The sequence below is a fragment of the Cervus elaphus genome, chromosome 24 (genome assembly GCF_910594005.1).
Source record: "Cervus elaphus chromosome 24, mCerEla1.1, whole genome shotgun sequence".
Classification (NCBI taxonomy): Eukaryota; Metazoa; Chordata; class Mammalia; order Artiodactyla; family Cervidae; genus Cervus; species Cervus elaphus.
The window spans coordinates 68,655,065-68,672,876 of record NC_057838.1 but is presented as its reverse complement, the minus strand read 5'-3'; the positions used below and the strand labels follow the sequence as shown (position 1 = coordinate 68,672,876).

General features: G+C 60.2%; 1 protein-coding gene across 4 annotated transcripts in view; it reads left to right on the top strand.

Moving 5' to 3' along the window:
* The first annotated feature begins 13,153 nt into the window (after nucleotides 1-13,153).
* SLC6A6 (solute carrier family 6 member 6) overlaps nucleotides 13,154-17,812 on the top strand; it is an 82,236-nt gene continuing 77,577 nt past the window's right edge. For 2 of the 4 annotated variants that reach the window (XM_043885757.1, XM_043885756.1), the window contains exon 1: nucleotides 13,333-13,468. Coding sequence is in view for 1 of the 4 variants with exons in the window: in XM_043885754.1 (XP_043741689.1) it covers nucleotides 13,180-13,468 (289 nt within the window). In the remaining 3 variants the exon portion in view is untranslated. Of the gene's footprint in view, nucleotides 13,469-17,812 lie in introns of all 4 variants that reach the window. The other 2 variants (XM_043885754.1, XM_043885755.1) reach the window with 2 other exon arrangements.

Genomic DNA, 17,812 nt, shown 5'->3' with positions numbered 1-17,812 from the left:
AGCACGAGTCAGTGAGGGTAAGCAGGGAACAGGAGCCCCTCTGTAACCGAGACGTGGAGGAGGTGACCAATCGCAGGTGAGAGGAAACAGGTGATAAAAATCACCAAGTCCACAAGAGGCCGCCTCTTCTTTCTTTTACTGAAAACTTCTGGCTCAGGAGCAGAGGACCAGCACACGCTGGGCATCCTCTCTATGGCGGGCACGGTCCAAAGTGTTCCCTGTTCCTCCCCAGGATTGGAACAAGGGGTGTTAGTTAGCTCTGGCTGCGTAACAGACATCCCAAAACTAAAGGGCTTAAAACATCAACAGCGTATTTGGCTCACAGTTCGGTGGGTTGGCAGTTTGGGCTCGGCTCAGCTGGGTGGTTCAGACTTAAACTAAAGAAAGTAGGGAAAACCACTAGACCATTCAGGTATGGCCTAAATCAAATCTCTTATGATTATACAGTGGAAGTGAGAAATAGATTTAAGGGACTAGATCTGATAGACAGAGTGCCTGATGAACTATGGACGGGCTTTTTCACGTGGCAGGGGAAAGGTTCCGAAACCACAAGAGCAGGAGGTGCAAGGCCCCTCACGTGGTAACTCCCCCCTCATTCTATTAGCACGAGCAAGTCCCACCCGGAGCAGCCCCAAATCAGGGGGTAGCAGCAGACCCCACCTATTGATGGGGAGGACTACAGAGACTCAAGGGCATTGCCCAGTGTGCTGTGGAGACAGCCTTCGTTTTACAAAGGAGGCCGGTGGGGACGGGGCCGCTGAGTGGACTCCAGCCCGCTGACCCTCCTGCGCAGCCAGGCCTCCGGGCCTTTGAGCTCAGGAAAGGCAGGCCTCGCTGAAGAGGGTGCTCCGAGGGGTCCCAGGCAGGCCGGTGACAAGCAGGCGCTTGACTCAAGAGGAGGATTAAGGACACTAAATCCGTCCCCGCGGCTTGAAGGGTGGCCAGGGCGCCAGGGCGCCGCTCCAGCGGCAGGCCTTCCCACCCGCCGCCTGGCTCCAGCCGTGGGGGCCCCTCCCTCTGGGAAGGGGCAGCTGGCGTGTGCCAAGCCAGGCCTCCGATGACAGGGGCCAGGGGCCTGCCCAGACCAGCAGGCCACACAGGTGCCACCAAGGGCTCTTGGTGCTCCCGGAGTGCGTGCGGCCCGAGGGCCAGGGCGGAGAAACGCAGGGCTTCCGAGCCTGCCTGCGGGGAGTCCGGGGGGTCAGGCCTCGGGCAGGCCCCTGCGCTCTGGGCCCAGGTCCCTCCTCCCTCATGCGGGGTAAAGGGCACGCTTTCCTCACAGGCAGCGAACGAGGGGAAGGAAGGCAACCACGTGAAGGACTTCTCCCCGGGGTGGGCAACTGCAATGGCATCCAGAAAGTTTAGCCATCCACAGCTACAGCCCAGGGGCTTCCCTGGTGGCCTAGCGCTCAAGAATCCGCTTGCGGTGTAGGAGATGCAGGTGACGAAGCCTCGATCCCTGGGTGGGGAAGATCCCCCGGAGCAGGGAAAGGTTACCCACTCCAGTATCCTTGCCTGGACAGCCCATGGGCAGAGGAGCCTGGCGGGCTACAGTCCATGGGGTTGAAAAGAGTGCACGACAGTGTGACTGAGCTCTCTCTCACACACACACACAGCTCCGGCCCAGGGCGCTCAGTCCTGTCTCTCAGCCCAAGTCCAAGAGTGACTGGGGATATAAAAAAACCACGTGGCGCCTAAACTACATAGGCTACATCTCCCCTGGGGGCCGGAGCAGCCCCCCACCCATCAGATGGATTCTTCTCCACTAATGCCTGACTATTCATAGCGCCTGGGTTCAAGTATCCAGATAGTTTCATAGAATTTCAAGTTCTCCCATGAAAAAAAACAGGCTTTTTTTTTTCTTTTCCCTATTTCATGTTTCAAAACATTGTTGGCTACGAGAAGTACAGATGAGAGGTCCTCTGGATCAGGGTAATAATTACTCAGCAGTTCTGCCCTGACTGCGTATTAGAATGAGGCGGGCAGCAGGCTCAAATGCTATTCTTGAGCCTCTCACCCGACCAAAGGAATCACATTTCAGGACTCTGATGCGTAGCCAGGCATGAAACATCCTCTAGAGATCTTAAAACAGGGAAGGGGCTTCGCCGGTTTAGGAGGGTCAGGGGAGGCTTCTCCTAAGGCAGGACCAAGCTGATGGGGTAAGAGAGGGGAAGGAGAAGGTCCCCAGCAGAGGGGGCCGTGGGCGGCAGCTCCCCACAGCAGGGAGACACTGGACAGCCAGTCTTAAGGGGATTAAGGGGAAGGAGAAGGTCCCCAGGGGGCTGGAGCAGGGCTAGCTGCCTCCCTGTGTTCTTTCGTGGGGTTCAGGGGGGCGTTTTGAGACCAAGACCTCCCTGAGGGTGAAATCTGTGCAAAGAGGCTCTTTCTTCCCAGAGAAAACGGAATGGCAAGGCTGGGGAAGGAGAGTAAATGAAAATCAGCATGCGTCAGGGGTCACACAGATCCAGTAACCACATGGTTTTCCAGCGTTTTTACCTTTTAGGTTATTCTGGTGCCTTTTTGTCGAACTAAATATTTTGCCACTGTCCCTATAATGGTTGGAGCAAAGCGGTGGTCGTGTAGGGAGTCTGGAGTCCTACCTCCTTTGACCCTTGGGACTCTGAGGAACCCAGTTGGAAAACCCCAGGGCTGGGACAGGCCCGCTGGGTCCCTGGCTTCGCTTCCTGGGCACCCCTGACCTGGGCAGAGTTCCCCAAACTTTGTCAGTTAGGTCTCCCTGTACAAGATTTTCTTTGGCCACACAACTCATGGATTGAACTGTGTCCACAAAAAAGATATGTCGAAATCCTGACCCCAGTACCTTATTCAGAAATAGAGTCTGTGCAGATGTCATCAAATTAAGATGAAGTCATTAGGGTGGCCCTAATCCAAGTGACCGGGCTTCCCTGGTAGCTCAGCAGTAAAGAATCCGCCTGCCAATGCAGGAGATGCAAGAGACACGCGTTCCATCCCTGGATTGGAAAGAGCCCATAGAGTAGGAAATGACAATTCACTCCAGTATCCTTGCCTGGGAAATCCTACAGACAGAGGTGCCTGGCAAGCTACAGTCCATGGGGTCGCAAAGAGTCGGGCACGACTTAGCAGATAAACAACAACAGTCCAAGTGACCCGGGTCCTGATGAGGGAAATTTGACCACAGAGGAGGGTGGCCATGTGAACTCAGAGACACACAGAAAGTCAGGTGACCCCAGAGGCAGAGGTCGGAGCGATTCAGCGGCAAAGATATGGCAAAGGCGGATGGAGACCACCAGAAGCTAGGAAATGGCAAGGAAGAATTCTGCCCAGAGCCTCAGAGGGCGCACAGCCCTTTGGACACCTTGATCCCAGACTTCAGCCTCCAGAAACAGGAAAGGAAAACTGTCAATGGTTTTAAGCCATCCAGAGACTGGTGCTTTGTGACGGGAGCCCGAGGAGCTAACATACTCCCTAACTCATCGCTCAGTTAATTTTCCCCCTTCAAACAGACTTGCGTTTAAACAACTGGCACACATTTTGTTAAAAAGTAAATCTCCCACTGCTGCTATAAATGGAAGGCCACGCTCCTCTCCAGAAATAGAAGGCGCCTAAAAAGTAAAGACAACGAAAACCGGCTAGCCGAGTGGCGTGCAGTTGCCTGAAGGCTCTGATCTGGGGGCATCCTGGTTGGAAAAGAAGATGACCAGGTGACGAAAGGCGCGGAAGACACAGAAGCACCCAGCGGAGACCACTCGACGTGTCGGAGGGAGAAAAGGAGGATGGAAGAGGGCAAACTCCCTTACTGCCCGAAAATGTCTCACCCTGAGTTGTCCCCCAACGCTCAGGATTTTGGGGGTGGCCACCCATCGGCCCCCACCAAACCCACCCCCGTCTCATGTCCTGAGTGGCTCGAGGCCCAGAAAGCTTCAGTGATTGGCCCGAGGTCACACGGCGCTGGTGGCCAAGGCTGGACCTGAGCTGAACTCCTAGGTGCTTCCCACGAAATCACACACAGGAGACTCCGTGGTCCCATCCAGCAGCCCCAGGTCAGGCCTGGGCTGCCACAGACCCGGCACAGTGACAAAGAGCAGGGGCAGTAAACTCCGAGGGCCAAGCAAACAGACTCAGCCCACCCTAATCCCGCAGCAGTTGTAGCCGAGCGGAGGCCATGCAGAATTATTACCACGCTTCGAGGCAGTCGGACATGAGCACAACTTGGCTCACCCCAAGGGCTATAATTCAAGTGACGATCACAGCATCTTTTACTTCTGGCTTCGTGGGACTGTCCGTATCGAAAATCAGGGTCCCTGCAGGCAGCTTTCCCACTCCACGTCTGTGCGGACCCAGTCGCCACAGTCGTGTCCGACTCTTTGCGACCCCACGGACTGTAGCCCGCCAGCCTCCTCTGTCCGTGGGATTCTCCAGGCAAGCATACTGGAGTGGGTTGCCATGCCCTTCTGCAGGGGAGCTTGCCGACCCAGGGATCGAACCGGCATCTCTTGGGTCTCCTGCATTGTCAGGTGGGTTCTTTACCACTAGCGCCACCTGGGAAGCCCTCTGTCCCATTCAGTCACGTGCTGGACAACAGCAAGTGTGGGGCACGTCCACACGGGCATCTCCTTCCCCCTCACCTGGCCAGGCGGCCACCCCCCTCCGTGTTCCCCGGCTACTCTATGTCTCTTAGCTTCCACTGCCTGCTCTGGCCTGGGTGAGGGTTGGCAAGGCTTAGAACGTAGAGTCTGATGCCCTCGAGTTCACACCCCAGCTCCACGGTGTGGCCTTGCATAGGAGGCTCAGCGTCTCTGAGCCTCAGTTTTCTCATCCGGGAAATGGGTCCCTTCCTCTGAGGTCGTGTCTGTGAGCGTTTGGCTCGGCGGCTGCCACGTGGCAGAAGCTCCGTTAAATACCTGCCAGGCTGCGAGCCCCTGCCTTCTCTGCCACACCTCAGCTGCCACGGGAGTTTTCAGCATCACCAGCCACAACATCAACGCTGCCTCTTCATGCACCGAGTCACGTTCCCGCGCAAACCCATTTCATCTTCCCGTCAACTGTGGGCAGGCGGTACGGTTACTGCCCCATAGAGAGGGGCCCCCAGCTCGCAGGACGTCTCCAGGCCCCTCCCCGGCTGCACACCTTCTCCCAGGGTGAGCGAGAGTCCTGCAAGGGCCAAGGAGAGGCACACACCGGGCCGGCACGCTCCAGTACGCCAGCCCCAAAGGGCCCCTCTCGGCCTCTCTCCCATCCATCCACCTGAGGGCGGAGAGGACCATGGCCTGCAGCAGGCCCAAGGTGGACGAGAGGGCTCTTTGAGGGGCTGCGGGTGTGGCTGAGCTGGAATGGGAGGTCGGGATGTTCACACAGGTCGTGTGCAAAGCTGCTCAAGGACGAGGGTGGAGCCAGGGGTAGCAGGAGGGGAGGGGGCACCGGCCACGGCCGCAAGCGGAGGGTGGGTCCTCCCCTGCCCCCACTTGCAGGTAGAATGTTCACTGCAACCTGGCCCCTGGCTCACCCTGACAACACACCCTGTGGCCCGCACAGGGGTGATGGGGCATCTGGGGGTGCCTCCACCCCATTCGTTCGCTGGCCTTCAGTCTGCGGCTCGGTAGCCTGGCGGGTAGCTTCTCAGTATTAGGACAGATGCTTGCGGGCCTCTGCCGGTGCGAGGGATGGCCTGGTGTCATCTGGGTTTGCTCGGCTCCTAACCCTCGAAGACAGCACATTCGTCAAGTTAAGGGATGTCCTGGGCCCGAGGCTTTCCTTGGGCTTCCCAGGTGGCGCTAGGGGTAAAGGATCCGCCTGCATTGTAGGGGATGCAGGAGACGTGGGTTCGATCTCTAGGTCGGGGAGATTCCCTGCAGGAGGGCATGCCAAGCCACTCCAGTATACTTGCCTGGAGAATCCCACGGACAGAGGAGCCTGGCGGGCTACAGCCCACGGGGGTCGCAGAGTCGGACACGACTGAAGCGACTTGGCACACAAGGCCTTCTGTGCACAGGTGGTGAAGACCGGGCTTAAGAGCAGCGAACGGCATCCAAACGAGCGGTGACGACACTGCCGCAGCCCAGGCTCAGGGCCCACGTGGCAGCCCTCGCCGCCCTTGCTGCCTCGGGCTCCCCACTTGCACGAGGAGGCGCCGGCTTCTCTCCTCCTGCACGGCCTGGCTGGGACCCTCCTGGGTAACCCGGGCCTGTGTCCCCCTCCCACCCGCCAAAACGAGCCTCTCATGCCCGGTCAGGCGCCGGAGATCGGACCGATAACCTCCCTTCTCACCGTCCTCCACACGGTCTGCTCACTCGCTCACGCCAGCTGGTTTTGTCATCTTGGCAAGGAACGATCTGAATGATGGAATCGTTCTAAGGACTCACCTTGACCTTGACCCTCACAGTAACCCTGGGAGGGGCTCCAGCGCCATCCTCACTGTACAGATGGAGAAAACTGCAGCTGTCAGTCGCTTGGTCGTGTCCGACCCTCTGCGACCCCATGGACTGTAGCCCACCAGGCCCCTCCGTCCATGGCATTCTCTAGGCAAGAATACTGGAGCGGGCTGCCATGCCCTTCTCCGGGGGATCTTACCGACCCAGGGACTGAAGCCGGGTCTCCTGTATTGCAGGCGGATTCTTCACCGTCTGAGCCGCCAGAGAGAAACCGAGGCTCAGTCTGGGACTGGTCCTTTGCCTGAGGTCACAGCTGGTAAGGAGCAGAGCCTGGAACCGAACACACATCTCTCTGAACCCCAGAGCCCACACGCCTGCCCTCCGGCCGGAAACCACAGAGGAGGGGGCCTTCTCAGCACTGCTGTGTGTCCTGGGACAAGCCGCTTGCCCTCTCTGAGCCTCCATCTCCCCAGAGAAGTGGCCACAGAGGGCGCCTGGGGTCACCGAGAGCTGACAGGTTCTGAGATTCCGGGAGTGGAGCTGGGGCGGCTGGCACGCCGGGGGCCCACCCCGGCTGGCTCAGACGACCAGCCCTGAGGACCCAATCAGGACAGCCTTGGATCAGGCCATAAGTGGGAACAAAACAGTCAGGGAGCTTGCCTCCTTGGCTTTGTTTATTGTCTGGGAGCTGGGAATATTTTGAATTGTTGTGTTTGGGGAGGGAGGGAAAAATAACCAAATATAAGAAGGCAGTCAGTGAGCGGCCCAGGCAGGAATGCAGAGGAATTAGGCCTGCCTGGGTATGTCTGGGAGACGGGGATGCTACCAGAGGCCCAGCACCCTCTGTGGCAAGAATTCTCCACCCCGACGAGACGTCCAGATTGCCTGGACAACATCAGTTTAAAAAAAAGTCTCGTTTCCAATTAAATTAGGATTTTGGAAGATGTGAGCCAGACAGGAAGGTTTTTAAGCTTCCTGGGTGAATTGGGAGGATGGGCACGGAGGCTGAGAGCCAGGGCCGCCCACAGCACCGCCCGTCCGAGGGCTGGGGCGTCATGATGGCCAGCCTGGCCCGGAATTCCAGCTTCGGGAGGGCTGGGCGGGGCCTGGGACTGGGCATTCCTCACAAGCTCCCAGGCACCGCTCCTGGTCTGGTGGGGGGGTGGGGGTCACCCTTTGGAAGTCTCCCCACTGTACTCATGACTCAAAGCGTGGTCTGGGGAGCAGGAGCGTGTGGGAGCATCAGAAATTCAGAACCTCGCCCCGCTAGCAAGTCTGCCTGTGAACCCGCCCCCTGGAGACCGTGTGCCGCCGCAGTTGAGGGGCTGACCGAGGTCACCGTGGCTAGCCCATGGTGCTGCAGATGGGGAAACTGAGGCCTGGAGAAGCAGAGCCATTAAGGATCCCTTGGGGGCTTGGATCCAGGTCTCTCTGGGGAGGGTCTCCCATGCAGGGTTGACTGCAGAGTCTTCAAGACGGGTGCAGCGAGAGTCTTTAGCCCCAGCTCCACAAACGGTCAGTTTTACAGCTTGTGGACCCGAATGTGTGGGAGGGTGGCCCGCACAGGGGTGACGGGGCATCTGGGGGTGGCTCCACCCCATTCATTCGCTCAGCAGAGGCCTGGGGGACACACCCCGAGGGCTGGGCCCTGCTCTAGGCCTGAGACCCGGCGGACTCGGCTACACCATGAGAAGCTGGCAGCCTAGACATGGAAGCAGATATGAGCAGATGGGCATAAAACCCATTGAGGGGCACCGACACAGTTCTCCAAGTTAGGGTGGACGTACGACCCGGTCTAGAAGGAGGAGACGTTGGCCTAAAGGATGGGAAGGAGCCAGCTGGCAGAGGGCTGGAGGCAAAGCCCTCTGTGAGGAGGAGCAGCCAGCAAGCTCCTGAGCGAAGGAGCTTGGGGTTTGCAGGAGGCCTGGAGGGCTGTGTGGCTGGAGGGGCAGGAAGAGGGGTTCTCAGAGGCCGCAGAGAGTGTGGTTCAGGGCCAGCCAGCCACGCGTGGGCTGCTTCGAGGGAGGAGGAACTCACTGCGTCAGTGGCTTTAACTTCTGATTTTAAAAAAAAATGCTTAGTTCAGTTCAGTGGCTCCGTCGTGTCCGACTTTTTGCAACCCCATGGACTGCAGCACGCCAGGCCTCCCTGTCCATCACCAACTCGCAGAGTTCACTTAAACTCATGTCCAGGGAGTTGGTGAACTTATCTACTCATTTATTCATTTGTGACTGTGCTGGGTCCTCACCGCAGCGCGGGCGCGTCTCTGGTTGCGGCGGCCGGGTTTAGGTTGTGCGGCCTTCAGTAGTCGCGGCTCGTGGGCTCCAGGGCACACCCTCAACAGCTGTGGTGCCCGGGCTCAGTGGCTCTGCTGCTCCTGGAATCTTCCTGGATCGGGGATCAAACCGGTGTCTCCTGCATCGGCGGGCGCAATTCTTCACCACCGAGCCACCAGGGAAGCCCTTCTTTTTTATTTTTATTGGAATATTCATCTCACTGAGGGATAAGTTCAGATCCTACGTGTATAGCATGGGTGTCTGCAGAAGTATATGCCCCTCGGGGTCGGGGTGGGGGTGCATCACCAGATCGGGAAAGGGCAGCCTTCCAGCCCAGGAGGTGGTCTTTCTGGCCACCCGCTCCCGCACCCCAGGGGCCCCCACGGCTCCTATTTCCCAGACCACAGACTCACAGCGCTGACCTAGAGTCCATCATGGCCATTTAAAAGGTGGTCTGTGGTGCCCGGTGTTTCTGCCGCGCCCCCTCTAGTTTGGGGGATGTCTGGAGTGCTCTAGGCAGTGGTCCATTTCGCATCCTCCTGTGCGTGTCCCAGCCTTCGGCTCTCTCGGGAATAACGCTGCCGTTCACACGCTTGTACTGTCCTGTGCAGACCTCTGTTTTCCTCTCTCTGTGGTCAGCGATGAGCCACCGGACTGCTGGCGTTCAGTTAAAGGGATGTTTCACCTACGGAGACATCGCTGAACTGTTCTCCGCAGCCTCTGTGGCATTCCTGCTCCCCACCACGCCACGCGGGGAGGGGAGTCCCGGACCCTTCCGGCTGCTGAGTGGAGAAGGGCTGGGCGGGAGGGGGATCGGGGAGGAAGCCTGAAGTCACCAGCAGTGGGGGAAAGGGTGCCCTGGAGGCCTGCCACCCACAGCCCACAGCAAGGGCTTCCCGGGATGTGCCAGGCGCTGCTGGGCACCTCTGCCTTCCTTTGGGTGCTCCCAGTCTGGCTGAGATCCTGGTGGCGGGGAGGGCAAAGGGCAAAGCGCTCTGGGGGAAGGAACAGCAGGGGGCAGGGAACTGCTCGGTGGAAGGCCAGGCCGTAGAGAAGCCCAGAGCACGCCGCAGGAGAGGGTGGGTGAGTGTCTGATTAACCACAGGCTGGGCTGCGCGCCATCATCGCCCTGCACGCTCAGGTCTTCACTTACTCTTCAACACAACCGGGCAGAGGGGTTCTGCCCAGGCTGCTCCGACAGATCAGGAAGCCGAAGCAGAGAGCGGGGACACGATTCCCTCAGGGTCCCGCAGCCTGTGAGAGACGGAGCTGGGGCCTGACCGCTCTGTGGTGCCACCGTCTGTCCGTCCACATCCAGAGACGTGGACACGGCTGTGCCCGGGACAGAGGGACCAGGTCGGGGGCCGCCCGGCCGCTTCCCCACTGTCCCTTCCTCTCCTCCAGGAATGAGGGGCACGGCAGCCTGCCACATGACCCCTCGCGCTGGCCTGATGGCCCAGCATGGCTGGAGTATCTCAACAACTCGGGTGATACATGGATGAGACGGACCATTCCCCGGCCAGGGACGAAGTTTTCTGTTCAAAGCCCTGGATTGATTTGGCCTTATTATTGCCAGCTGCTGAGAGTCAAGCATCGGAGAGCAGCCTTTTCAAAACCTCATCCAGTCCCTCGGAGGCCAGGGCCTTCCATGAGCTCTCCCCAGGCGATTTCCGTTCCTGGAATGGGAACTTAGTCCCCAGGGAACTTCAGGCCAGAATGGGGCTTCCGAAGGAAACTTCTGCCCGGGTTTCCTTGAAGGTCCCTCCTCCTGCCAGTGCGTCCGCTTCCTTGGTGCTCACAGCCTCATCCCGGGGCCTCAGCCACCCTGGACGCCCCGGTCTCACACTCAGCCCTCCGCAGGGAACCGCCCCCCCAGGAGCCACACTGCCCCCTTCTGAGCTCCAAGCGACCCTAGATAAGGGGCCCGAGGTGGTTCCATCTTGCCACCTTTACCAGAGAAGGCAGACATTCCGGTTCATAAAACTCTTGCAACTTTTCGTTCACAGCAATTAACTCAAACTATTTTAAAGTCCAGTGGACGCCAAGTCAGTGCAGACCACCCACCCCCCACCCAAGTCTGAGACCTGAAGTCACATTGGCTCAATGAGGCCGGACTCTGATCATTGACTCAGGCCCAGACAGCAGGACCGCAGGCCCAAGGCCCACAGAATGCAGTGGTTGGGTGGGGGGGAACCTGAGGGGCGGACCCTGGGGGTCTCCAGGCTCTGGGTGGCTCTGCTTCTCCCTGGGTGGAGGTTGGAGCACTTCCCATCACCTTTCCACCTCTCCTCCCCTCCCCCACCCCTTTCTGCTCCCCTCCCCTCCCCCCTTCCTGCTCTCCTCCCCCACCCCTGCCCCTCTCCTGCCCTCTGGGGCTGGGTTCCTGTCCAGCAGCCAGTAAAACTGCCCCCCAAACCTTTCAGTTAAGAGTGTGGCCTCTGGAACTAGGTGGCCTGGGTTTGAGTTCCAGCTCTACCACCAACCCCCTGGGCAAGTGACTTCACATCTCCGTGGCTCAGTTTTCCTTTCTGTAAAATGGGGGCGATCACGAGGGCCGCCCTCATAGTGAGGTCTCGAGGGTTCGGCAAGTGAAGGCGGTTAAACGCATCTACAGCGCCCAGTGGCAGTGTAGCTCAGCGCCATTCGAGGGCCTCAGATAAATGCACCCGCTGCGTGCCAGGCCCAGCGCTCGACCGAGGCACACAGGACAAGCTCCTGTCCCTCGGGGAGCGGGTGGGCCGGAGGGAGACAGCAGGCGGTTGAAAGGGCCCCATCCGCGGTCCGGTGCCTCCACGGACTGCGCCACACTGACCCGCCCAGAGGTCAGCTGTCCCAACAGCCTTTCCAAACCCAAGCCCGGGACGGGCCACTCCCCACCTCAGCGCCAGTGCCCCCCCAGCCACGCTCGCTGGCCCAGTCCAAGCCTCCTTGCAGCTCAAACCTCAACGCCACAGTCAGTGCCCCGCACGGTGACCTGCCGCTCCGCGCTGCGGGGAGGTTCTGCGGGGTGTCTGCTCCCTCCTTCAGCCCAGGGACAGCCCCATGTGCCTCAAGAGGGGAGCAGGGTGGGGACTCAGCCGCCCAGCCTCGGGGCTTTGGTCTCCTCACCTGTAAAAGGGGTGCCCGTGCTCTGAACTCAAAGGAGAAAGCTGAGGGAGCCGAGAGGGGGCGCCACCCGGGGCGGCTGCCACGCTGCAGGCACTGCCAGTCCCTGGGGGCTTCCTGGAGGAAGGGGCACCTGGGTCAGCAGAGGGGATCAGGCAAGGCCTGGAGAAAGGCGTGGGAAAGCGGGGGCCAGGGGCTGGCTGGGCTGGAGCTGGGGGATGGGAGGCAGCCTCTAGAAAGTCAAGATGGACAGCAGGGGCCTCAAAGAGCAGACAGGGAAGAGATGAAGGGTCACTCCCACCGTCTGCCTTCTGGAGGCGCTCCAGAGCGCCTCCAGGCGCTGGATTCAAGCTGGGCCAGGTCTGGCATCTAGGGTGGCTCTCTGCGGGGGGCCCCTGTTCGGTATATCTTCTCTCAACCTCAGCCCAAAAGGTTCTCTGCACACAGCCGCCCAGCTGCAGAGGCGGCCTGAGAGAAGGTGAAAGGTCAGCGCGGGGCTCAGAGAGGGGAAGGGCATGCTGGAAGCCACACAGCGCGCCCCTCAGGCCGGCACGCGGTCTCTGCAGCCCGCCCATGCAAATAAGGACAAGAATAATGGCACATTCCCCATTTTCATTTAAAAATAGACACTTGCTTGGCACTTCAGCGCTGGGAGCTGCTGTTCTGAGCTGTCTGCACTCTTCACCTCGGGTCTTCCTCGCGGCCAGGGAAGATGAGTCCCCGTCCGTCTTCTCCGCGGTTCCATTTGAGAGCCGAGGAAACGAGTTAAGGGAGGGAGCCCGAGCAGTGCCCTAAGGTCACGGAGCAGGGGCAAAGCCCAGAAGCCAGGGCGCGCTGTCCCAGGGTCACCCTGACGCCCCCGGGGGAGGAGGTGGGGAGGGCAAAGTGGCCGGGCGGTGTTTTATTGGGGGGTGGGGGGCATCCAGAGGCCCAGAGGACTTGGGACGAGGGCAGAGGCGTGGTTTGGACCCGACTGCTCGGTGGAGCCAGGTGGAGGGCTAGCTGTGGGCTTGGTGGCTCGAGCTGGGTTGGGCTCTCTCCCTCATCTGAAGACCGGAGGGGGGCTGCTGAAGACGCCCCATCTTGCCCCCCCCCCCACCCGCACCCCGCGCCCCGCCCTCCTTGGCGCCAGGCGGTAACTGGGTGCCTCGAAAGGCGCGCGCCACTGGGGGGAGCAGGGACCGAGCGCTCGCCCGCCGCACGAGGCTGTGTGCGCGCGCGCTCGGCGAGCCCGGGGCTCTTTGTGTCCGAGCCCGAGCGCGCGTGCGTGTGCGGTGTGTGCCTGTGCGTGCGTGTGTGTGTGTGTGTACGTGTGTGAGGGTGTGTGTGAGGGTGTGAGCGCGCGTGTGTCCCCCGTGGGGGCGTGGCCGGCGCTCCAGACCCGCCCTGGGCCCGCCCCCGGGCCCCGCCCCCGGCCCGGCCAAGCTGGTATTTTTCCACCCAGCAGGATGGGTGATGCTGAGAGCTGCCTGCTCAGACAACAGACACGCGAGGTCAGGAAGAAGCCGCTTATAAATTACTGCTTCCTCCGCGCCGCCGCCAGCGCCGAGCTCTGGGTCCTGGCCGCAGCCCGGCTCGCTGGTCAGCGTCGAGCCCCGAGGACCGCGAGCTCCGAGGCCGGGCCCCGCCGAGAGGGAACCCGAAGCGCAGACCCCGCGGGCCAGAGATCGCGCCGGCGAGCAGTCCCTCGGCGCGCGGAACGGAGCTCGGCCGAGCGCAGCGCCGTGGCCGCCCCAGGTACCGAGGGAGACGGAGCCGGGCGCGCGGAGCCCCCGCCTAGTCCCCGCGTCCCCCGCCAGCCCCGACCTCCTCCCCGCCCCGGGGGGCTCCCAGTTCCACCAAGGGCAGGACGGAGGGTCGTCCGCTCCGTCCTCCAGCGGGGCTGTTATTGTTTCCCCGGCGAAAGGGCTGGGGCGTCTCGAGCAGGGAGCCAGGTGTGTGTGTTTTCCGGTGTCTCCATCTCGCTGGGGGTCTGCAGATATCTCCGTGTCCCCGAGTGTGTCTGCTGTTCTGAGCTCTGGGCGGTGCGTGTGAGCGTTCTGGTGTGTGTGTCTGTGATACCTGTGTGGCCGAGTCTTGGGAGGCGTGCCCTTGTGCCCCCTGGAGTGCGTCTGTGTGAACTTGTGTGTGTGTGAGTGACTGTATCTCCGAGTACCTGGCTGGGCACGTGTGTGTCCCCAAGTGGGGCTTCTGTCTCTGGCTCCCCGTTGCGGACACGCGCGTGTCCTCGACTGTACCTGAGCGAGTGTCCCCGGGTGCCTGGAGGACCAAGCCCCCAGAGCTGGTTCTCCAGGGCAGGGCCGAGCGGGTGGAGGTGACCGGGCGGCGCAGCTCCGCGGGTGCGGCGGGCAGGTGGCAGTGCCAACGTCTAGCCACCTGGAGCGGCAGGATGGAGGCCCCCAGGAACAGCCGGGAGCCGGGCGGACCGCGGGCAGAGACAGCAGGACACATCCTTCTCGAGATCTCTCCTTCCTGCTGGGGGTTCCTCTTTTGCGCTGGAGGCTCTGGTCCCCCTCCCACCAGGGGAAGTCAGAGAGAGGCTCTCAGGGGCCTCCGCCGTCCGCCGAGGCTTCGTCCTGGACCTGAGGGGAACCTGTGGGCTGCCCTCCCGGGCACTCGGAGGGAGGTGTGTGCTGGGCCGGGCTATTTTGGTCACTGCTCGGGCTCTGCCAGCTCCTGGCCTCCCCCAGGACCAGCCCCAGAGGCTTGGGAGGCAGCCCTGGCCCCCGTTTCCTGCCTGGGGAAATAAATCAGCTCAGTAACTGCCCGGACACTTGAACAGAGGGTCTTGGGGCTGAGGTTGAGTGGTGTGCGGCTCCACTTGGACTTGGGAGAATTGGCCCCTGCTTTGGCTCTGCTGCCGTTCAAATAAATGTCATGGGGGAGATCTTTTTTTAATTTCTTTTTAATTTTTTCTTGGCTGGAAAGGAGGGGAATCTCATCCAGAGACTCCCAGCCAGAAGGAGTTTATTTTTATGAGAGCAAGCGGGTGGTGAGCGCTTAGCAACCGCCTGCCTCCCTCTCGACCAGGGAGGCATCCGGGGAGTGTGGGGTGGGCACACGGCGAGCGGTGAGCTGTGGGGGTGCAGCGGGGGAAGAATTCCATCAGAATGGCGTGGAGGAGCTGGCGGGCCCTGGCGGAGAACCCCCTGTAGGGTAGGAGTGGGGAACTGGCTAGGGGTCTTGGGCCTGGCTCAGCACCCCCCGCCCCAGTTGAACTTGGGCAGCCTTTTTTGGGGGCCTCAGTTTCCTCATCTGTAAAATGGGTGGAGTAAACTGGTTAAGGGGTAATTGGAGAATGAGAGGCAGGAGCTTGTCCCCAGGGAGCCAAGTCCAAGGACTGCGCCTCTCTCTGTATTAGCTGGCAGATGACCTTGGGTGATTTCCTCTGTCCACTCTGAACCTCAGCTCCGCAGTCCGGGCAGCAAGGACACCAAGCCAGCCTCACGGCGTCCTTGAGGGGATTGAGGGAGATGAGGCTGAATAAGCCTGTGGTAAGCTGTAAAGCTGGGCTCGGCTTCGGAGCTGCCGATTAGAGGGTGTCACGAGGTCCCGGGTCACTGTGGTGTGTGGCTCGGGCCAAGGCGCAACCTCGGGCTCTTGTCCTCCAGGGCTGCCCTTGGACGACCTGTGGCACAGATGCGGGCACCCTGCCCTGCTCCGTCCTGCCCATCTCACCCTCCGGAGGTCCAGCACCAGCCGTGCAGTCGGAGGGCCCCAGGGAGCGGGTAGCGCCCATTTTACAGATGGGCAAACTGAGGGCTGCCCAGAGAACTTGGCCTCGATTGGACAGTGCCAGGGTCAGGCTTCAGAAGCCTGACCAGCCATGAGTTTGGGCCCTGTGGAGCTTTAGCCACAGACGTCCTGCAGAGTTGAAATCGGACCAGCACCTGGGAACACGAGGGACAAAGGTCCTCAGGGCTGGACGGTGAGTGTGCGGGCCCCCTCGGCACCTTAATTCTGGCCCTGGTTACTCATTCTCCCTTCTCTGTGCCTCTCCGGGGGCCCCTCTGCTGGCAGTGTAGGCTCTGAGGGTGGTGTTTGCTCACTGTCCACCTACCAGCTTGTCAAGGAATTCGGGACCCTGTCAGGCTTATCTGAGGTTCTTTCCAAAGGTCCCCAAGTGATAAGACACTCGCAAGTCATTCAGCACATTCCTGTGTACAAGAAGGAGCTGGAAAATAAATGACAGAGGACACCTGGGGTGCAGCCAGGCTGTAGCTGGGAGGGGTCCGGGTGGGAACCCCGGCTGGCCTTGGAAGCCCAGGGTTAGCGGGCAGCTGTGGGCTGCCTCCCGACCTCTGCCAAAGGTCATCAGTGAGGTCTTCAGGGTCACGTCTCGCTCCTCCGTGATGGCCAACTTATCTTGGCCAAAGTGAATTTACAGGTTCTCTAGAGAGGAGCCCTGTGTGTGGAGATTCCCGGTGGGGGGCAGGCAGGGTTGGGGGGGGGAGGCGCTGCTTTCAAGTGTGAGTGGGAGCTCTTCTTTTTTTTTTTTAACGTTCCTCGTTTCTTTGCTCTGGTCTGTTCTCACCGGGCCCCAGATTTGGAGTAGAATACTGGCCTTCGAAGAGCTTGCAGCCCAGAGAGAGGGAGCTTGGCAGAATGACCGCCGCTGGTGACCCCGCCGCCCGTGACTGCTGTCCCTGGGTGTGAGATGCCAAGGGTGTAGGCAGGAGATGTTCCAGCTTCTCAGAGGAGGTGATGCTGGAGCTGGCAGAGGGACAGGGCAGGCTGGCATTCCAGGCCGGGGGGCATAGCGGGCACAAAGGCACAGACAAGTCTGTTTGTCGAACAAGCCTCACAGGGGACCCAGCTGGAGACAGGATAGGAGCCAGGTGGTGGAGCGCTGGGCACATGGGCAGTGGAGACAGAAATAGCTTCAGGCCGGGTATAGGGGCAGCGGCATAGAAGCCGGGTAAACCTGAGGGGGCACGAGACCCTCGTGGGGAGTGGGGGGAGCAGGCTGAGGTCCAGGACCCAAGGTGGCCGGGCTACTGCTCGTCAGGGCATAGAAGCATTTTCCGTGCCAGCAAATCTTGCCCTGAGCTCTTGTTGTAAACGCGGGGTGAGGGCCTGGACACGCCGTTTAACAGGTACACAGCCCATTAACTGTGCCTCTGACCTCCCCAGAGCAGGTAGCCCTGGGGCCTGAGCAGGAGTCCATCCGCCCTGGACAAGGCATGGGTCAGGGCGTCCCTGCCCACCTCACCTGCTCAGAGGCTTCGTTTGGAGACCATGGCTGAGGGGCAGGGGTTGGGGGGGCAGGGGGAGAGCAGAGAGGATGGAAATCGCTCTTCTGTCTCTAAAAATTGACTCGCAGATGAGAAATCACCCAACGCAAGCAAAGGGGAGGGGGTGTGTGGGCGGGGGGCAGGTCGCCTTAACCCGAGTCTGGCAGCAGAGTTTACCTGGGTGACTTGGTACGCATTCAGGTTCCCAGGCCTGGACATACAGGACCCAAATCCCCAGGGGCTGGAGCCTGGGCATCTGTATGTTTCCAAGTTTTCAACTGTGACTGTTTAAAAAAATATATTAAAATCGAGATATGATTTGCATTCAGTGAAATGCAAAGATTCTGTTACGGTTTGTTTAGTCTGGTCGGATCGCGACACCTGTGTAGCCACCATTCAGGTCAAGATGCGGACGGTTTGCAGCCCCCCCGGGAAGTGGACTCGTGCCCTCCCGCTCCCAGAGACAACCAGTTTCTGATTTCTGTACCCGTTAGGCTCGCCAGGCCTGGAACTGGCTGGATTTATATGGTGCATACCCTTCCATGTCTGCCTTCTTTCCACTTGAGGACTTGAGATCCATCCACGCTGCTGAGGGTGTCAGCGGTTTGTTCCTTTTACGCGGAGGAGTGGACCGCTGGGTGGACGCCCCTCGGTTTGCTGTATCCACTCTCCTGTGGATGGACATTTGGCCTGTTTCCAGTTTGGGGTGGTTATGAATGAAGCTTTTTTGAGCCCTTGTGTCCAAGTCTCTTTGTGGGCATTTATTTTCATTTCTCTAAGAGTGGAACAGCTGGGGCGTAGGGTAGATATTTGTTAACTTTTTGAGAAACTGTCAAGAGTGGCTTTT